At 33.6% G+C, this 16,691-nt stretch overlaps 1 protein-coding gene across 1 annotated transcript; it reads right to left on the bottom strand.

The window, feature by feature from the left end:
- Window positions 1-3,283: 3,283 nt before the first annotated feature.
- LOC133296226 (uncharacterized) lies at window positions 3,284-3,819 on the bottom strand. Its single transcript, XM_061495176.1, has one exon. It carries the CDS (start codon window positions 3,740-3,742, stop codon window positions 3,389-3,391), a length of 354 nt encoding a protein of 117 aa, XP_061351160.1. The 5' UTR covers window positions 3,743-3,819; the 3' UTR covers window positions 3,284-3,388.
- Window positions 3,820-16,691: the final 12,872 nt, after the last annotated feature.

A 16,691-nucleotide genomic window follows, 5' to 3' on the forward strand; every position in this document is an offset into this window, starting at 1 on the left:
ACATAAACATTGGGATGATTGAATATTAATTTTATCCGTAATTAAAATTAATTTATAACTTGAGACAGATCCTTTGATACCGGTGTTAAATTTGAAATTTGACACCTCATCTGAGAGCCGTTAGATCAAAAAAGATCAACGACTCTGATTTGCAAACATGTGACACCATTGATCTTTTTTGATCTAACGGCTCTCAGATGAGATGTCAAAATTAAAATTTGACACCGGTGTCAAAGGATCATACCTCTTATAACTTTATTATTTTTTCAAATTATATATTAATATGATCCTATTCTTAAATTATATATTAATTGTTCTTATTTGATCAAATTTTGATCCAATTCTAATCATCGGTAAGTCATTTATTCGAATAGGTGTGGTCAAACTTTAATCAAATAAGGGTATATTCGAATCTGAAACAGGTGAGACTACTAGCAAAAATCAAACTAAGAAAACTGCAGCAGGACCGTGGTTTACACTTGATGATATTTCTTCAAATCTATGAAGAAAAAGAAACCAATCTTTTAATCTGAAGATGTGAGGGTCTGGTGGCATTTTGTTTTTGAATTCCAGGATTTTTGACTATATTTTATTTGGTTAACCGAAGTCAAATAGTATATCCCCACATTTGGGTGAAGAATGTTGTACTACGAAATAAACATCAAAAAAGACCAAAAAAGATCAATGGTGTCACATGCTTATAAATCAGAGTCGTTGATCTTTTTTGATCTAACGGCTCTTACATGAGGTGTCAAACTTCAAATTTGACACCGGTGTCAAAGGATCCTGCCTCTATATATATATATATATATATATATATATATATATATATATATATATATATATATATATATGCCAGAAAAGGAAATGCAAATAGACAAACTTTCTATCCAAAAACATAATTTTCTTGTAGCATGGATTTTTGACCCGACCTAAAGGACTAATCCAATTGTACAAAAAAAAAAAAAAAGACTAATCCAATTCAACTGTGAATGACCTTTGAGTCATACTAGATATTTATTAAACCAATTTTTTTGGTATCTAATTAAACACATGTAGTGGATTTGGTATCTGGATCGAAATCCAAATACTTATGGATTTGGTCGAATCTAATTAGATCCATTTTTTCTTCATATTGTTTCATTCCCCTGATATGTTACTCCAACTTTCTCTCTCGTAGATTTTCTTTTTTAGAACCACCATCAAGAGCTACCTTGAGCTTTTACAAAAACATTTTTTTTGTTTTCCAAAAACAAAACATATTTTTTTAAGCCTTTAGCATTAGTCTAATGGTGAGGAAATTCAATAATTTACATAAACATATAGGATCAAACTTCTATGTCATTGTGGTATTAAAAAAATGGGGAAATGATTTATCTTTTTAAAGAAGGTAACTTATGTCCTTTTAACAATTTATACTATATAAAAAGTGTAGTACATAATTATAATATTAAAGTTATATTTTTTTCTCTTTCAGACACTATTTGTTGAAGTGAAAAATGAAAAAAGTATAACTTTAATATTATAACTATGTACTACCCTTAATACAAAGCTATAAATTGTTAAAAGGACATAAGTTACATTTTTTAAAAGGACAAACTTTTAACCCTTAAAAAATATGTATAATTTTTTTTAATCTTTTTTCTTTTTCTTTTTTGGAAACTTAATTTTTTTTCTTTGACATCAAGGGACACCTCTAGTCATGACATATTGCCATCACTTCTCACCCGGAAAGCTCCTCGATGATGCAAAGTTTGCAGGGCTGATAATTTACATAAATTATCACCATTAGTCTAATGGTGAGGAAATTCAATAATTTACATAAACATATAGGATCAAACTTCTATGTCATTGTGGTATTAAAAAAAAGGGGAAATGATTTATCTTTTTAAAGAAGGTAACTTATGTCCTTTTAACAATTTATACTATACAAAAAGTGTAGTACATAATTATAATATTAAAGTTATATTTCTTTCTCTTTTCAGACACTATTTGTTGAAGTGAAAAATGAAAAAAGTATAACTTTAATATTATAACTATGTACTACCCTTAGTACAAAGCTATAAATTGTTAAAAGGACATAAGTTACATTTTTTAAAAGGACAAACTTTTAACCCTTAAAAAATATGTATAATTTTTTTTAATCTTTTTTCTTTTTCTTTTTTGGAAACTTAATTTTTTTTCTTTGACATCAAGGGACACCTCTAGTCATGACATATTGCCATCACTTCTCACCCGGAAAGCTCCTCGATGATGCAAAGTTTGCAGGGCTGATAATTTACATAAATTATCACCATTAGTCTAATGGTGAGGAAATTCAATAATTTACATAAACATATAGGATCAAACTTCTATGTCATTGTGGTATTAAAAAAATGGGGAAATGATTTATCTTTTTAAAGAAGGTAACTTATGTCCTTTTAACAATTTATACTATACAAAAAGTGTAGTACATAATTATAATATTAAAGTTATATTTCTTTCTCTTTTCAGACACTATTTGTTGAAGTGAAAAATGAAAAAAGTATAACTTTAATATTATAACTATGTACTACCCTTAGTACAAAGCTATAAATTGTTAAAAGGACATAAGTTACATTTTTTAAAAGGACAAACTTTTAACCCTTAAAAAATATGTATAATTTTTTTTAATCTTTTTTCTTTTTCTTTTTTGGAAACTTAATTTTTTTTCTTTGACATCAAGGGACACCTCTAGTCATGACATATTGCCATCACTTCTCACCCGGAAAGCTCCTCGATGATGCAAAGTTTGCAGGGCTGATAAAAAGACCAGCTCAAATATAATATTGATTCAATAAATTGGTATCTTTTGGGCGAGAGTGGTGTCTTCTTATTTGGACGAAACTGAATGTAATAGATATATATTCCAAAATATTATTGTTTTGTAAGTTTTATTTAAATAATAATTTTATAATTTTTTTTCCAAAAATATTCCAAATTATCTCTCTTTTCTCAAATACTGACTCCCTTTTCTCCTTCTCCCTTTGCTAATTCTCCTTCTCTCTCTGTGTTTCTCCTCTTTCTCCATTATTCCCCTCCCCTTCCTATTCTTGAGTTATTACATTGAATCTTTTGACTGCGTTCATTCTTTGCTTCAATATACTCTTCCACTTGTATTGATTAATTTCTTATCCTTATACATCACAATCTAAATATAATCACCAAGTATGGGAATTAACTGACACAAAATTATTTCAGCTTAACAAATAGTTTTGATTTCAAATCCTGAATGCTTAAAAAGTCGATAAGTAGAAGAAAACAATCATACAAAACTTCATATTTATATATGCATAAAAATGTACATATACTCATAATCCACCTTCAATCCACAACTAGCTCATACATACATAGTTATACATATGTAAATCTACAACATATCATAGCTCAACAATTCAAATTGAAGGTCTCCGTTTAATTGTTCCATCAAGGATCTCGAATGCAACTCACTGTAATCAGGTTTCAACCAAGTAGACTCAGGCAAATAGGCCTCAGTCCATTGATGAGTTGAACCTTTATGAACAACCCCATCAGTATCATTAGCTTCCACAAACATTTCAGCAACGTTGGAGTCTTGGCCAGTGAGTTCTTGCACTGTGGCTCTGAAGTTAGAAGCACTAGTCTTAACCTTCACAGGGCTTGAAATATAAGTAACCTTGATATCCTTTTTCTTCCTTTTGCTCTGCCTTTTCCCCTTCATCATAACATGGTTAACACCAAGCATGTTTATCCCACTTTTCCAAAAAAGAAAAAGAAAAAATGAAAACAAGGTTTCCTCAAGTTTGTGTAGATGATGATTGAATCAATATAAAATTGATGGGTTAATTAAAAAGTTCCAACTTGCACGAGTATTTATATATGGGTAAGGAAAAGGGGGTGTTGGGTTATGTCAATGTGAATTTCCGGGAAAGTGATCAAGGGATTTTGTAAGAAACGAAAAGAAAAAGAGAGGTGCTGATGGTGGAAACGGAAGATAAATAGACACAACAAATAAGTCTTAATAGATATTATGGTGGCATTATCAAGTGGTTTGTGTTCAATGAACGGTTAGGTCCTATGCGCAGCCATAGATGACTTGGAAACTTCGAGGAAAAGCCACGAATCTGTAATCTAGATACCCTTGCGATATTTGTGAATCATTGTCATAAAGAGAAATTTTTTTTTATAGGAGATATTCCGACATCTCAATCTCATCGTTCTATGCCTAGTTTGATTCAAAACTGATTTCAGTATTAAAGTTTTAAATTCTTTCAAAGATAATATTGGAGAGGATGGAAGCACACTCTCACCTCATCTCCTCATAAGAGAAAATTTGAATCTCCAATTATATCATAATTAATTAACTGTGTAAAATTTATCGTGGGACGTTCAGCAACCAGAGAACTGATTTTACCTCTCTATATATATATATATATATATATATATATATATATATATATATATTCCAGAAAAATATTCGTGCAGCCACTTTTTTCGGTGAACTTCGAATTTTTTCTCTCTTAGTTTTTATCCATTCTCTAACTTTTTCTAACAACATGCTGTTATTAACGGGACAAGACAAGCCCAAGCAAACACACAATAAAAGTAGAAAAGTAAACTAGCATATATGATATATGTGGTTATGTTATGTTTTTAAAATTACATGAGAATCTTGTATTTAAAATAAGTTCCCAGTAGTAGTTCAACATGATTCATAATATATATTAAATGAGAATTTTGAATCGACTTGTTTATTTATTTTTGTTAAATAAATAAATATTTGACTTTGTATATTGTTAGTTCATTCAACTCGTAGTCGTAGGTCCCAGGATAGGAGACAGATCTCTTCCTTAAAACTCCTTTTTATTTAAAAGTAATATAATTCAAATTACTTAATTAGTGTTTGATAAAGACGAATCCATTGAGTCAATAACCGTTAAATTAGCCATTGTTTTGAAATCTCTAATTTTCTTATGATATTGTCTTTAGTCTTGTTATTCGTCTTTTGATATATATGGGAAAAATTATTTTTCAGCTACAAAAGATGAATTTATTTTCCAATACATCAATTCTTGAGCTTTGTTTTTTTTTTTTTTTATAATTATATGGATCCCACTGTATGATTGTGAGAGCGGTAGGAGATCTCTTCTCTTCTGTTGACAGAGATTAATAAAGCTTATATATATATATATATATATATATATATATATATATATATATATATATATGTATGTGCGTGTGTGTTTGAGGTAAACATTTTGACAGCCACTTTAGAAAAGGTTATCTACAGTTATCTCAAAAACTACGCCGTTTTGATTAATGAAGTGTGTTTCTGTAATATTAGGTGAATTAATGAAGGGTATTTTGGTAATTTTGTTTATTTTTTATCATATATATTTTACGGAAACACCCTTAATTAATTCACGTAAAATTATAAAAACACCTTGATTAATCAAAACGACGTTGTTTTTGGGTAGTTGTAAATAACCTTATCTAAAGTAGCTGTAGAAATATTTTTTCATATATATATATATATATATATATATATATATATATATATATATATATATATATGAGTTTAAAGTTTCTAAAGTCACCAAAATACAATTAAAAAAGTGTGTGGGACTCATGTAAAAAGAAGAAAGAAAAAAAATGAATCCAACATACTTTTATATGTGTATTTTGATGAACATTAGATAAAATTATCTAAGATAATTATAGAAAAAGAAAAAAAAATTATATATATATATATATATGGGAAATGTGATACTTACTACCTATTTTTCTTACTACCTCTTACTATCAAATCTTAATCGTTGATTTCAACTAATCTAACGGTTATAATTTATTGAAAATTAATAATTAATTAATAAGTATGACCCCATAAATTACAACCGTTAGATTTACAGAAATCAACGGTTAAGATTTAGTAGTAAGAGGTAGTAAAAAAAATAAGTAGTAACTACAACCTCCTATATATATATATGGGTCAGGATCATTTTACACCAGTGTAAGTTACACTCTTAATTTTGTCCGTTGATCCAACTTATATCTAAGGGTTCTAATTTTTTAGTTATGTGAGCCATTGGTTACAAGTGGATCAATGGTCAAGATTGAGTGTAAGACTTCTAACTCTTACACCGGTGTAAGAATATCCTGCCCCTATATATATATATATATATATATATATATATATATATATATATATATATGGGGCAGGATCAACTTACACCAGTGTAAGATTTTTACTCTTACACCCCATCTGAACCATCCATTGCACTTTAATCCAACGGCCACGACTTCAAAAAGAATAGTAGGCACGTGACTCCAACTGTCATCTTTACCTCGTTCTTCTCTGAACTTCTCCATTTCCGCTCATTTCTTTCTTTTCTCATTGACGTTACAACTTCTGAACGAAGCATACCTACTTTCTTTTCTTTTCTTTTTTCCGTTTTCACAGTTGAAGCAGTTCCCACACCACTCTTCTACCTCAACCTCTCTACCAGTGACCCTGTAGAAATTTCAAAGGAGAAGTATTTTGAGTTTTTCCCTTTTCTATTTCCATGCTTTGTTTAAAAATTTAGAAGTTAGAAATCAAATCAACGAGAAAGTCTAAGGAAAAAAAGGGAGGTGCTTGTTATTTTTTTCCTTTATTCATGATGCAGGAATCTATGAGATGAGGTTTCGGTTGAAGATTTATAATATATTTTTTTGTATAGACTGGATTTTTTATGTTGCAAAGAGTTTATTTGGTTTTTTTTTTCCTCTGGATAATGATAACTTCATTTTTGTTTAAGTTGTTAATTATAAGTCACGGGTAGGGGGAAATGATTTTTATTTTTTTCCGTTGAATCTACAGCTTCCCATTGAAACTTACCATTTGTTTTCATGTTCTTCCCTGAAGCAAAGAAGCTCTCTATCTAAACATATATGTTCCCACACCACTTCTGTATGCCAACCTCTCCACAAGTGCCCCTTTAGAAATTTTGAAGAAGAAGTCTGCGAGGACTGATTAGAACTGTGATGTACCTTATACATTTAACTTCTCAAAATCTTTCTAAGAATTCACATCATGCGTATTTTATGGCTCACAGACTATTCTAGCTAGTTCCTTTGCTGAGAAAGACTATAACAAGGTGATTGTTGCCACAACAAGGACACTGTATATGGGTTTTGTTTTAGGAATGGGACTCTCTCTTGTTGGAGTTGGATTTGTACTTTGGATTAAATTCTGCAATGTATTCTGCATAAAGATTAGTTAAGGACTTTGAATCGTATATGCATGATCACCAGGTAGGTGGAAGCAGGCAGTCAAATCCTCGTGTTGTTAATAGAAATTCAACTTTTAGTGATGCTGCTACAAATTTGTTAGAGAGTCTTGCTCGATATGTTGCTGCAACCAATTCTGCAGCCGCAGCTTCTGTGCCTCCTTCGAGTATGAATGTTGACACAATTGTTGTTTTAGGCTCAGAGACAACACATAGGAGAAGAAGAAGAACTGAGGTTTTAAGATGATTTTCAACTACGCCCAGAAGAAGAAGGCTAAGATGATGGTCTTTTATGTTACATATATCATATTGATGGAAGGTTCCTAGTATACCCGTACTGCAATTTGTTTGTCATAAGAAATTCAGTTTCTTTTGTCTAAAACAAATATGTTTTCTAATTTATGTATAAAGTGTAAACAACCATTTCGTGCAATTTGTATGACAACCAATTTTATTCAACATATGTGAGGATGTTTACATCATCAATATCTTTCTTTTGTCCACCTTGGCACAAAATTGTGCTTCTCACTGATCATCTGAATCTGATAGTAGAGAACGCCTTATAACTCTAATAACGTCTGTGAGAGACACAATCCCAACGAGCAAACCCGATGAACATCTGCCTTGTCAATCACCTTAGATAAAGGTGATTCAGCATAGCAGGTCACAAGTTCCCTTTTAGAGGTATTATTAGAAATGGTATTTGTTATTCATCATTTGTCACTATACAAAGGAATGTCATATATACACGTGAATATTACAAAAGATAAAACGGAAGACTTATCCACAATTTAAAATGCAAACAAGCATAATCCTATCATAACAACTTGGCCAATTACAGTATCATCCCCTTAAATTAGTTGCAGAAAATGTACCTATAAGCTTCATGCATCTTCCCTGTAACAAGTGGCACAAAATATTTCCATTAAATTAAAGCAACATTCCAATGTTTTTATTATATAAAAAAATAACAATAATGCTAAAAAGGGTACTAAGAGAGAAAAAAATCGCATTTATAAGCTGCTTGTGATTATCTTCACCGACATCAGAGGGTAAAACAATAGGAACGGCGTTTAATATAGTAGACTTTAAGCACTTAATGGCATAGTAGATAAAATTGAAGTATACCAATAAAAAAGTGTAACATGTTTTCATGTTATCTTGATCCATCCCAAATTGATATTACAGACTAACAGTACCAGTAACCTCAAAAGATTCAATTGATGTTATACCATAAAATTTCAAAGAAAAAAAAAACCATTTTCCCCCTCCCATGACTTAAAATTCACAACTTAAACAAAAACGAAACCATTATTATTAAGAGAGAAAAAAAAGAAAACATTAAACCTTCCCAACACCAAAAATCCAGTCTATGCAAGAAAAATAATAAAAATAAATAAATATTATAAATCTTCAACCCAAACCTCATCACATAGATTCTTGCAACATGAATAAAAGAAAAAAAAAAGAATTTCTTGTTGTTAGGGTGAAAAAAATCACATTCACTCTGAGATTTACAACCAAAAGCATAAGTCAAAAGAATTTGTAGAGGAGATTCATTCGCTGGGTAAAGACGGTAAATGCGAAGAATTCACGCGAGTCTCCAACTCCAGAAGAGAGGAGAGATGGTTCCAGTTGCCATGGTACCAAGAAGTGAGTATGTTTCGTTCAGAAGTTGTAACGTCAATGAGAAAAGAAAAAAATGAGCAGAAATGGAGAAGTTCAAAGAAGAAGAACGAGGTAAAGATGACAGTTGGAGTCACGTGCCTACTATTTTTTTTGAAGTCGTGGCCGTTGGATTAAAGTGCAATGCACGGTTCAGATGGAGTGTAAGAGTAAAAATCTTACACTAGTGTAAGATGATCTTGCCCCTATATATATATATATATACATATATGAGGTAGGATCCTTTGACACCAGTGTCAAATTTAAATTTTGACACCTCATCTAGGAGCCATTAGATAAAAAAAAATCAATGGTGTCACATGCTTACAAATCAAAGTCGTTGATTTTTTTGATCTAATGACTCTCACATGAGGTGTCAAAATTCAAATTTGACACCGGTGTTAAAAAATCTTACCTATATATATATATATATATATATATATATATTAGTACAGAAATGAAAAAAATTATATTTTATGTGTGTGATTTGCATTTGTCTTACAAGGTTCTCAAGATTTGTGCAAGTTTTGTACATATATGCGTTTAGTCAAAAGGATATATTCCCGGAAAGTCACGTGGTTTGAAAACAAACATAAAATGGAAAGTTTGAGGAAAACAGATAATAAGAAGATTCGGAGAGGGCTTGAATTGATGTTCTGTATGTTGCTATGTTGTGACACCTTAGCTTAAACATGGCCCTTAAATTGCGACTTCCGTTCAATGTAACAAATGTGTACGTAACTTGCCAGCCACGGGTGGTGACTAAGACATTTAGAGAATCATACAAAAAATTTAGTCAAGAAAATCCAAAGACAAAAACCTGAGTAAATATTAACAAAAATGAGAGAAGTTAGCATGTAAACATATTCTACGACGTTAATTAAATAATGATAGTTCAGTTGACATTAAGAAACTGAGTAGATGAAGGTGAGAGCATGTATTTGATTCTCTTAGTATTCTTTTTGAGAGGGGTTTAAAATCTTAATTTCAAAATTTACTTCGAATTGGACAAATCACAAAACGTTGAACCGATTGAAATATCTTAATATATATATATATATATATATATATATATATATATATATATATATTCTACCACGTGATTTTTGATGTGGGGTATGTCAATGTTTTAAGAGCTTTTGAAGTCAAATATAAATTGTGGCTTTTTTTTTTGGTTTTCCAAGGTATCTAAGGCTTTTTATTAATATTAATGAAAATATTATTCAAACTTTATTTTACTAGTTTTTGAGCTTCAAAATTTTTAATCAAAATTTTATAATTAATTTTTTTAATAATCCTTTTTCAATTGTTAGTATGGCCATTCCATTTAAAATAAAGAGTCAAAGAAGATAAAGAAAGAAAAATTAGAGATTAAGTTGGAAAAAAGAGAGATGATAATTACTGTTGATCATTTGCATTCAATAAATAGATATGCCGTTAGTTCTGGAATTAGATATAGAAATGTTGAAAATTAATAACGTGGTAAAAATTGAGAAATATTAGAAAAAAAAAGTTTAACCCTCTTTTCTTTACTTTTTTTATCACATATCCATGTGTGTTTTTTTATTACTTGTTTTTCTTGATATTTTCTTCAATTAACTTTACATTTAACACTATTAAAATTGGGGAGAAATTTTTGACTCAAGTGTAAGACTTATAAGTCTTATTCTCAATTTCAGTCGTTAATTTATGTTATTTTAACGATTATAATTTATTGAATTATAATAATTAATTAATTATTAATTTTAAATAAATAATAACAATTAAAGTAATGAAAATCAACTGTTAAGATGTTACATGGAATCACAATATCTCTCCCTTAAAAATTAAGATTGCCGTACATGCATGGTAGAAGCTTCTACCCACATTAACCTTGAATTGAGCCCGATTATCATATTTATGTAAGTGATATATAATTTGACTATAACTCTTTGGTGGTCTTCCTTGACTTCCATGGAAGGGTAATTATTATCCGAAGTAATATTGTCATCTTATATCCACTAAGCTATGCATGGACTAAAGTACCCCAAACAAATTATTTGTAGCAATTATCAAGGACATTATTGGAAGCACTTATAGCATATTCTGTCTTAGAGACAGAGATGTCTATCCCAATGGACTAATAGGTTACTCTTGGATCTAGTGCCCTCTCTAAGGTATCTATGGAGGAGATACCCTTGAGTCAAGCAGATTACTGTGCATAGAAAAATAATAACGGCTTTGCCAGAGGGGGTGTGTGCGTGTGTGCACAGTGACAACATAACATTAAAAGAGAGAGCGTAACGTATCTGTAGGTTTACCTCATATTTATGGAGTTTACCTGTGGGTAGCAGATTATAGACCTTTGGTGCCTCTAATGATGGCCCAGGCCCATATATTATGCCGTCATATTAGGATTGATATCCTTAACGGATATCCTTCCATAGTTATGCTTGATTTGGATCTTAGATTGCCCCTTGTTGGGCTTGCTGATTAATGGGCTCCATACATAGGTCCATAACAGTTGCCCCTCAACCAGGCTGCTTAGGTGTCCGGGCTGCCGGGGTGAACTATTTGCTCTTGTTCAGGTTTCTCTAGAGAGTGCCCGGGTTCCCGTGATCTTTTTATGCATATGTTATGGCCTTCGAAATTTCTGGAATGAGGAATAGTACTTCATTGCCCCTTATCTCGTCAGGTTGGGTGTGCGACCTGTGAGATATTGTATATACTTCTTTTGACCGGGTTGTGGATGGGCTTGAGTTGTTGGGATCCAACTGGCGAGTTGCCCCCAACCTCATCACTTCTGCAACCCGGCTTGGCATCCTTATGCCTGGGTGTCCATTTCCTGGAGCCCGGTTATAGGCTCTTATGTGTGATGATCTTCTTAGGATTATGGCAGCTTTTATGTCGGTAATTATTTCATTTTGATACATGGTGCTTGTCGTGTTTATTAGCGTGCTGCAGCCGTTTTCGCATTTCGTGTGCATTTATTGTGCGTGTCGTTTCAGGCGTTCATATATTCTGCAGAAGCTCTTCTTTGCGCATATTTCTTGAGTGTTAGCATTTACAAATGCGCTTTCATATATTCTACAACTTCATTTCTTCTATTCAGGTATCCTTGTTTACCTTCCAATTTCTTTTCTTTTCCTCTCCAGCATTTTGCATTTGGCTATTTGATTTCTGAATGTCCGTCCTTTCTGTTTTAAATTTTTGTTCTTGATATTGTCATTCTGCTGCATCATTCGATGGTTGCATTTTTAGCTTCCTCAATGACTTGTTTTTTCTAGAGAAATGCATGTGATTTAACCTTTTAAATTTAAGTTGCATTGTTCTCCATTGTCTGTCATTTCTTTCATTGTTATTTTGAATTTGGTGTCGTTTTGAATATTTGCTACCATGAGGGGAACCCTTCTTCAGTTGTGCATGGTAAGGGGGAGAAGGAGGACGAATCCGAGTTACTAAAGAAGGTCCCCCTGGAGCTCGAATCTGGTTGTGGGGAATATCGAGATCTGAGGAGGAAGAACGTGAAGCCATGCTTCGTGGTTATCGTGGTGGTGGTGGTGGGGGGGTCCAAGAAAAGATTTGGATTGTCTAGCCGTGGTCTAAGTGCGAACCCTACTGGCCGGGGTCGTTGTTCTTCCAGCGGAGTAGGGGTCGCCCTTTGGCTAACAGATGTATCCCCCAATTTTTTCCCAAAACCGGGTTAGACCTTTCTCGTGTTGCTTCAATCCCGGGTGATGATGTGTCACATATTTCTCGAGTTCTTTTGAAGTCCTCCCAGCCCAAGCAAGTCGGCCCATGTTATGCTTGTGTTTTTATGAGTTCTAAACTCATTGAAAAAAGATGTGACTCCTTACCCGAGTCTACCATGGCTAGTTATTGTCATGGAGATGTTCCAGGATCAACCTCAGCTTCTAGTGAATAGACAATCCGATTACAATCTCGGACAAGTCCACCTCTTCATCCTCTAGCGATTCTTCCTCTAATAGCTTTTTTGATTCAGGTATGCCCATTTGCTTCTTCTAATTAAGCTTCTTCTTGTTTTAGGTATTTATGGTGTCATCTCCACCAGAGATTGTAGAGAAGTCTCGTTCTACTGAGTCGGATTCTGAGTCTCCTCCTACCATCTTAATAGCCTAGTTTCCCTGGGTAACTTATGAGGTTTTGGGCACTAACTCTGAGATGAGCGTGGATGATGTGTCTGGGCTCCCTGTTGGGAAGTTGGAGAATTATGACATAGTTCCTCCGCGTGAAGATGAACCAGTTTGCTTTGGGAGGAACTCAGATGATCCTTCCTTTTTCTTTTTCTACTGGGATCTGGTGACTCAACTCGTCATTAGGTTTTCCTTGACCGAGTTCCTGATTTATGTTTTAAACCATCTCCATATAGCTCCTTCCCAACTTCATCCCAATGGGTGGGGTTTCGTTTAAGCCTTTGAACGTTTTTGTGCCTAACTCACCTTACCTTGTTCTGTTTCTGTCTTTTTTTTTCTTTTTTCAAGCTATAACACCTCGAACTGGCCGCGAACCACCGGAAAGGGAGGGTTGGGTCACTTTCCGGGGTATCGCTGGTCGAAAGCTTTTTCATGTTTATTCTGAGTCTTTTAAGAACTTCAAAGAGAAGTTCTTTAAGGTCTTCGCCCAACCCGAAAAGGAAGCTTGGTTTCTCAAAGCTTCTGACTCTGAAGATGTAGAAGGCAAATTTTCCTTGTATTGGTCATCTGACCATTATAATTTTGCTTCCTCGTGTTACCATTTTAAGGAAACCGAATTGAGTTCTGCTGATGTCGACACTATTATTTCCATGGGTGAATATATCAAATTGCGTGGCAATGTCAGTGTAGCATCCTTTATTTTCAAGTCTCGGGAGGAGCTGGACTCTGAAATAAGTATGATTTTTGTTTACTCAATTATATATATATATATATTCATTATAATGTGCTATTACAACTTGGTTCAATGTCTTTTGTTTACAGTTCTAGGTATCGAGAGCCAGCAGAATGAGCAACCCAACTTCCTGGTTGCCCTTAGCCGGGGTAAGAAAGATGCAGTTGTCGACTTGACAACCAAGAAAAGAAAGGCTACTGATCCGAAAGCCAAGAAGCATGCTGCTGGCGATAAGGGTAAGGGGATCCCAGCTAATAAGGGTGTCCCCGCCTCTACTCAAGCTTTGGTCAAGACTCATGCTCCTCCTCCTGCCATCGGTCTCGCGAAAAATGCCTTATGGCAATCCGAGATCAGTGGTGATTTACGTGATGTGGTTTTCCCGCCAGACCATTTCTTCAGTTCTACAACCTTTACTACTTCTAAAGTGAGGGAGTTGGAAACTATTGAAATTAATCGCATGAAGATGGCTTCATTGGCGAGGCCTTTACTTTCTCTGAAAATCAAGTATATTCGTACTTTAAATGAGATGAGCGCAACTAGGGAAAAGAAGGCTAAGACTGTTGTCGAGCTGCAGAAGATGAAGGAGGACTTCAAAACTCTTTAACAGGAGCATACTACCCTTCAATATTTGCATGCTGGCAACTATCAGTCTTTGAAAGACTTTAAAATTATTCATGAACGTGTTGAGGCAAAGTTGAAGGAAGCTGAGGGTGATGCCAGTTTTACCGGGGCGAGCTGGTGAAGTCGGTGATTGGTTCCTTCAACAATGCATTCAACCAAATTAAGGTTCTCAACCCTGGCTTGGAGTTTAACACAACCGGTTTGCATCCGAAGGCCTATGTCAGCAACGGTCAGATCGTTCCTCATCCTCCGGAGTCCCCTGCTGGCAATTCAGTAACTCATATTGAGGGTGACCGAGTTGAGGGAAGGGAGGAGGTCACTGATTAGGCTGCTGCCGAGGTGGGTGATGTTCAGATGGAACAGGTGGAAACTCCTGCTGAGTGAAGGGACGGAATGACGGTTTATTTTGTAACCTTCTTTCTTTTTCTTGGGCTTTTAAGCCCCTTTCGATTTTGTAATGAATATTTTCGGGTTATTACTCGGTTTCTTCTAAATTTCTGTCGCTTTTCATTCATTTCATGCCTTTGGATGATTTTGCTTTTATACTGGTATCTTGCATTTTATATTTCATGCCTCCTTGATAACTTAGATATATTTTTCTAAGTATTTCAGGGTTATCAGTTTGCCTGGTTGCTTGAGGTCTTTATCAATTTTCAACACTTTCAAGCACTTTGGCATTTTCTTGATTTGATAAGCAAGTTCTGCATATCTGTTATCTAGGTTTATAACTTAGAAAACTTTCCAAGTATTTCAAACCTCATCAAAAATTTTCCCCATCCGAGATGGATTATATTTTCAACCCGGATATATGTATCTCGAGTGCTATTCATTGACCTGGCCGGGGTAAAAAAACATCATACGAATTCTGCTTTAGTCATTTTCCATGACGTATGTTTATTTTAACTTAACGTTTTGTTAAGTTACTATTGATGAAGGTGATCATCGTCACCTTCAATCATGACCCGGGTTTAGTAACCCAGTTCTATCCAAGGTAAAGGCAATATTGTCACATGTCCAGGTTGATCTTTCGACTTTAGTGTGGAGTGTTGCGAAATCGGCAAGTATACCGTTCGTTTCAAGTAATAAAGTGATAAGTAGAGTATCGTTTCCTCGAGGATTAATGCACCAAGTACTAGTTTAACTATTCCCCTTATGTTGGAAAATATAATTGGTTTGGTTTGTGAAAGTAATTGAGTGTTTATAATTTAAAAACAAAATTTAAAAACAAAATTTAAAATAAAATAATATTTAAAAACAAAATTAAAAATAATTAATTTCTAACGCATGCAAGAAAAGATCAAGAACGTAAGAAAATATTGATAGAAATTTGGAAAAAGGATGTAGCCGGGATGCACTTCACCTCTTATCCTCCCTTGTATTCCTATATTGTATTTTCTAATAATTAATTGGTTTTCTCAGACAATTCATTATTTTCCTATAAAATAGTTGAACCCTAATGTCTTAGTGATTTCAACCCTTTAACCCAATTAGAATCCTAATGTCTTAGTAATTCCTCTTGAATCAAGCATTAAGCAAATGAATTATGAGTCTGCAATCTATGTAAGCCTATGTCTAGGTCATGCACAAATTGTTATTCTATCCTTGTCCAGACTAAAACCCCAATATGTCTATTGTGAGTCCTAACCCTCAAAATCCTATAATTTAGAGTGATCAGTTCTAAACAGGATATGGAAAAATTAACACAGGTAGAATAAAAAAAACTAACTAACTAAATTATAAAAACAATATAGAAAATATAAAGGATTCACATTGGGTCCGTGATCCCAACTACAAAAACAAACTAGCCAGACATAGCTGGCTTAAACAAATTAAAATAATAAAAAGAATTCATGAAAACAATAAAGAAAAAGAAGAATAAGATGAAGGATCAATGGTCTTCGTTCTTCAACTTCGCCGGAATCCTGATCTCCAGTGAGAGCCTCCAAGAATTCTCTCCAGCCAAAGATTTTTTGTTTCTGGGGTCTGAGTCTCTATTTATAGAGTTTGAGCCCTTGCTTAGAAATCTTGATCAAATCTTCATCGTATATCTTGGTCCAATCTCCTTTGATACAGTCTGGATCAAGGTTTAAATATCACCACGCACCTCCCGCGCTACTAGCGCCAATTCCGCGCTAATAGCGTGGGAGTTTTCTTCTTGAATCAGTAGCTTGGCGCTACTAGCGTTAATCCCGCGCTAATAGCGCGGTTGGCAAAATTGGTTGGCGCTACTAGTACCAATGCCACGCTAGTAGCTTGGGAGTCTCTGGATGAAAA

This window comes from Gastrolobium bilobum, unplaced genomic scaffold (assembly GCF_033153095.1).
Source record: "Gastrolobium bilobum isolate Gb01-03AN ecotype WA unplaced genomic scaffold, APGP_CSIRO_Gbil_v1 utg11238, whole genome shotgun sequence".
Lineage (NCBI taxonomy): Eukaryota > Viridiplantae > Streptophyta > Magnoliopsida > Fabales > Fabaceae > Gastrolobium > Gastrolobium bilobum.

What these genes read in the sequence shown, in the direction of transcription:
- LOC133296226 (XM_061495176.1), bottom strand. Translation starts at nt 3,742, where the DNA reads ATGCTTGGTGTTAACCATGTTATGATGAAGGGGAAAAGGCAGAGCAAA.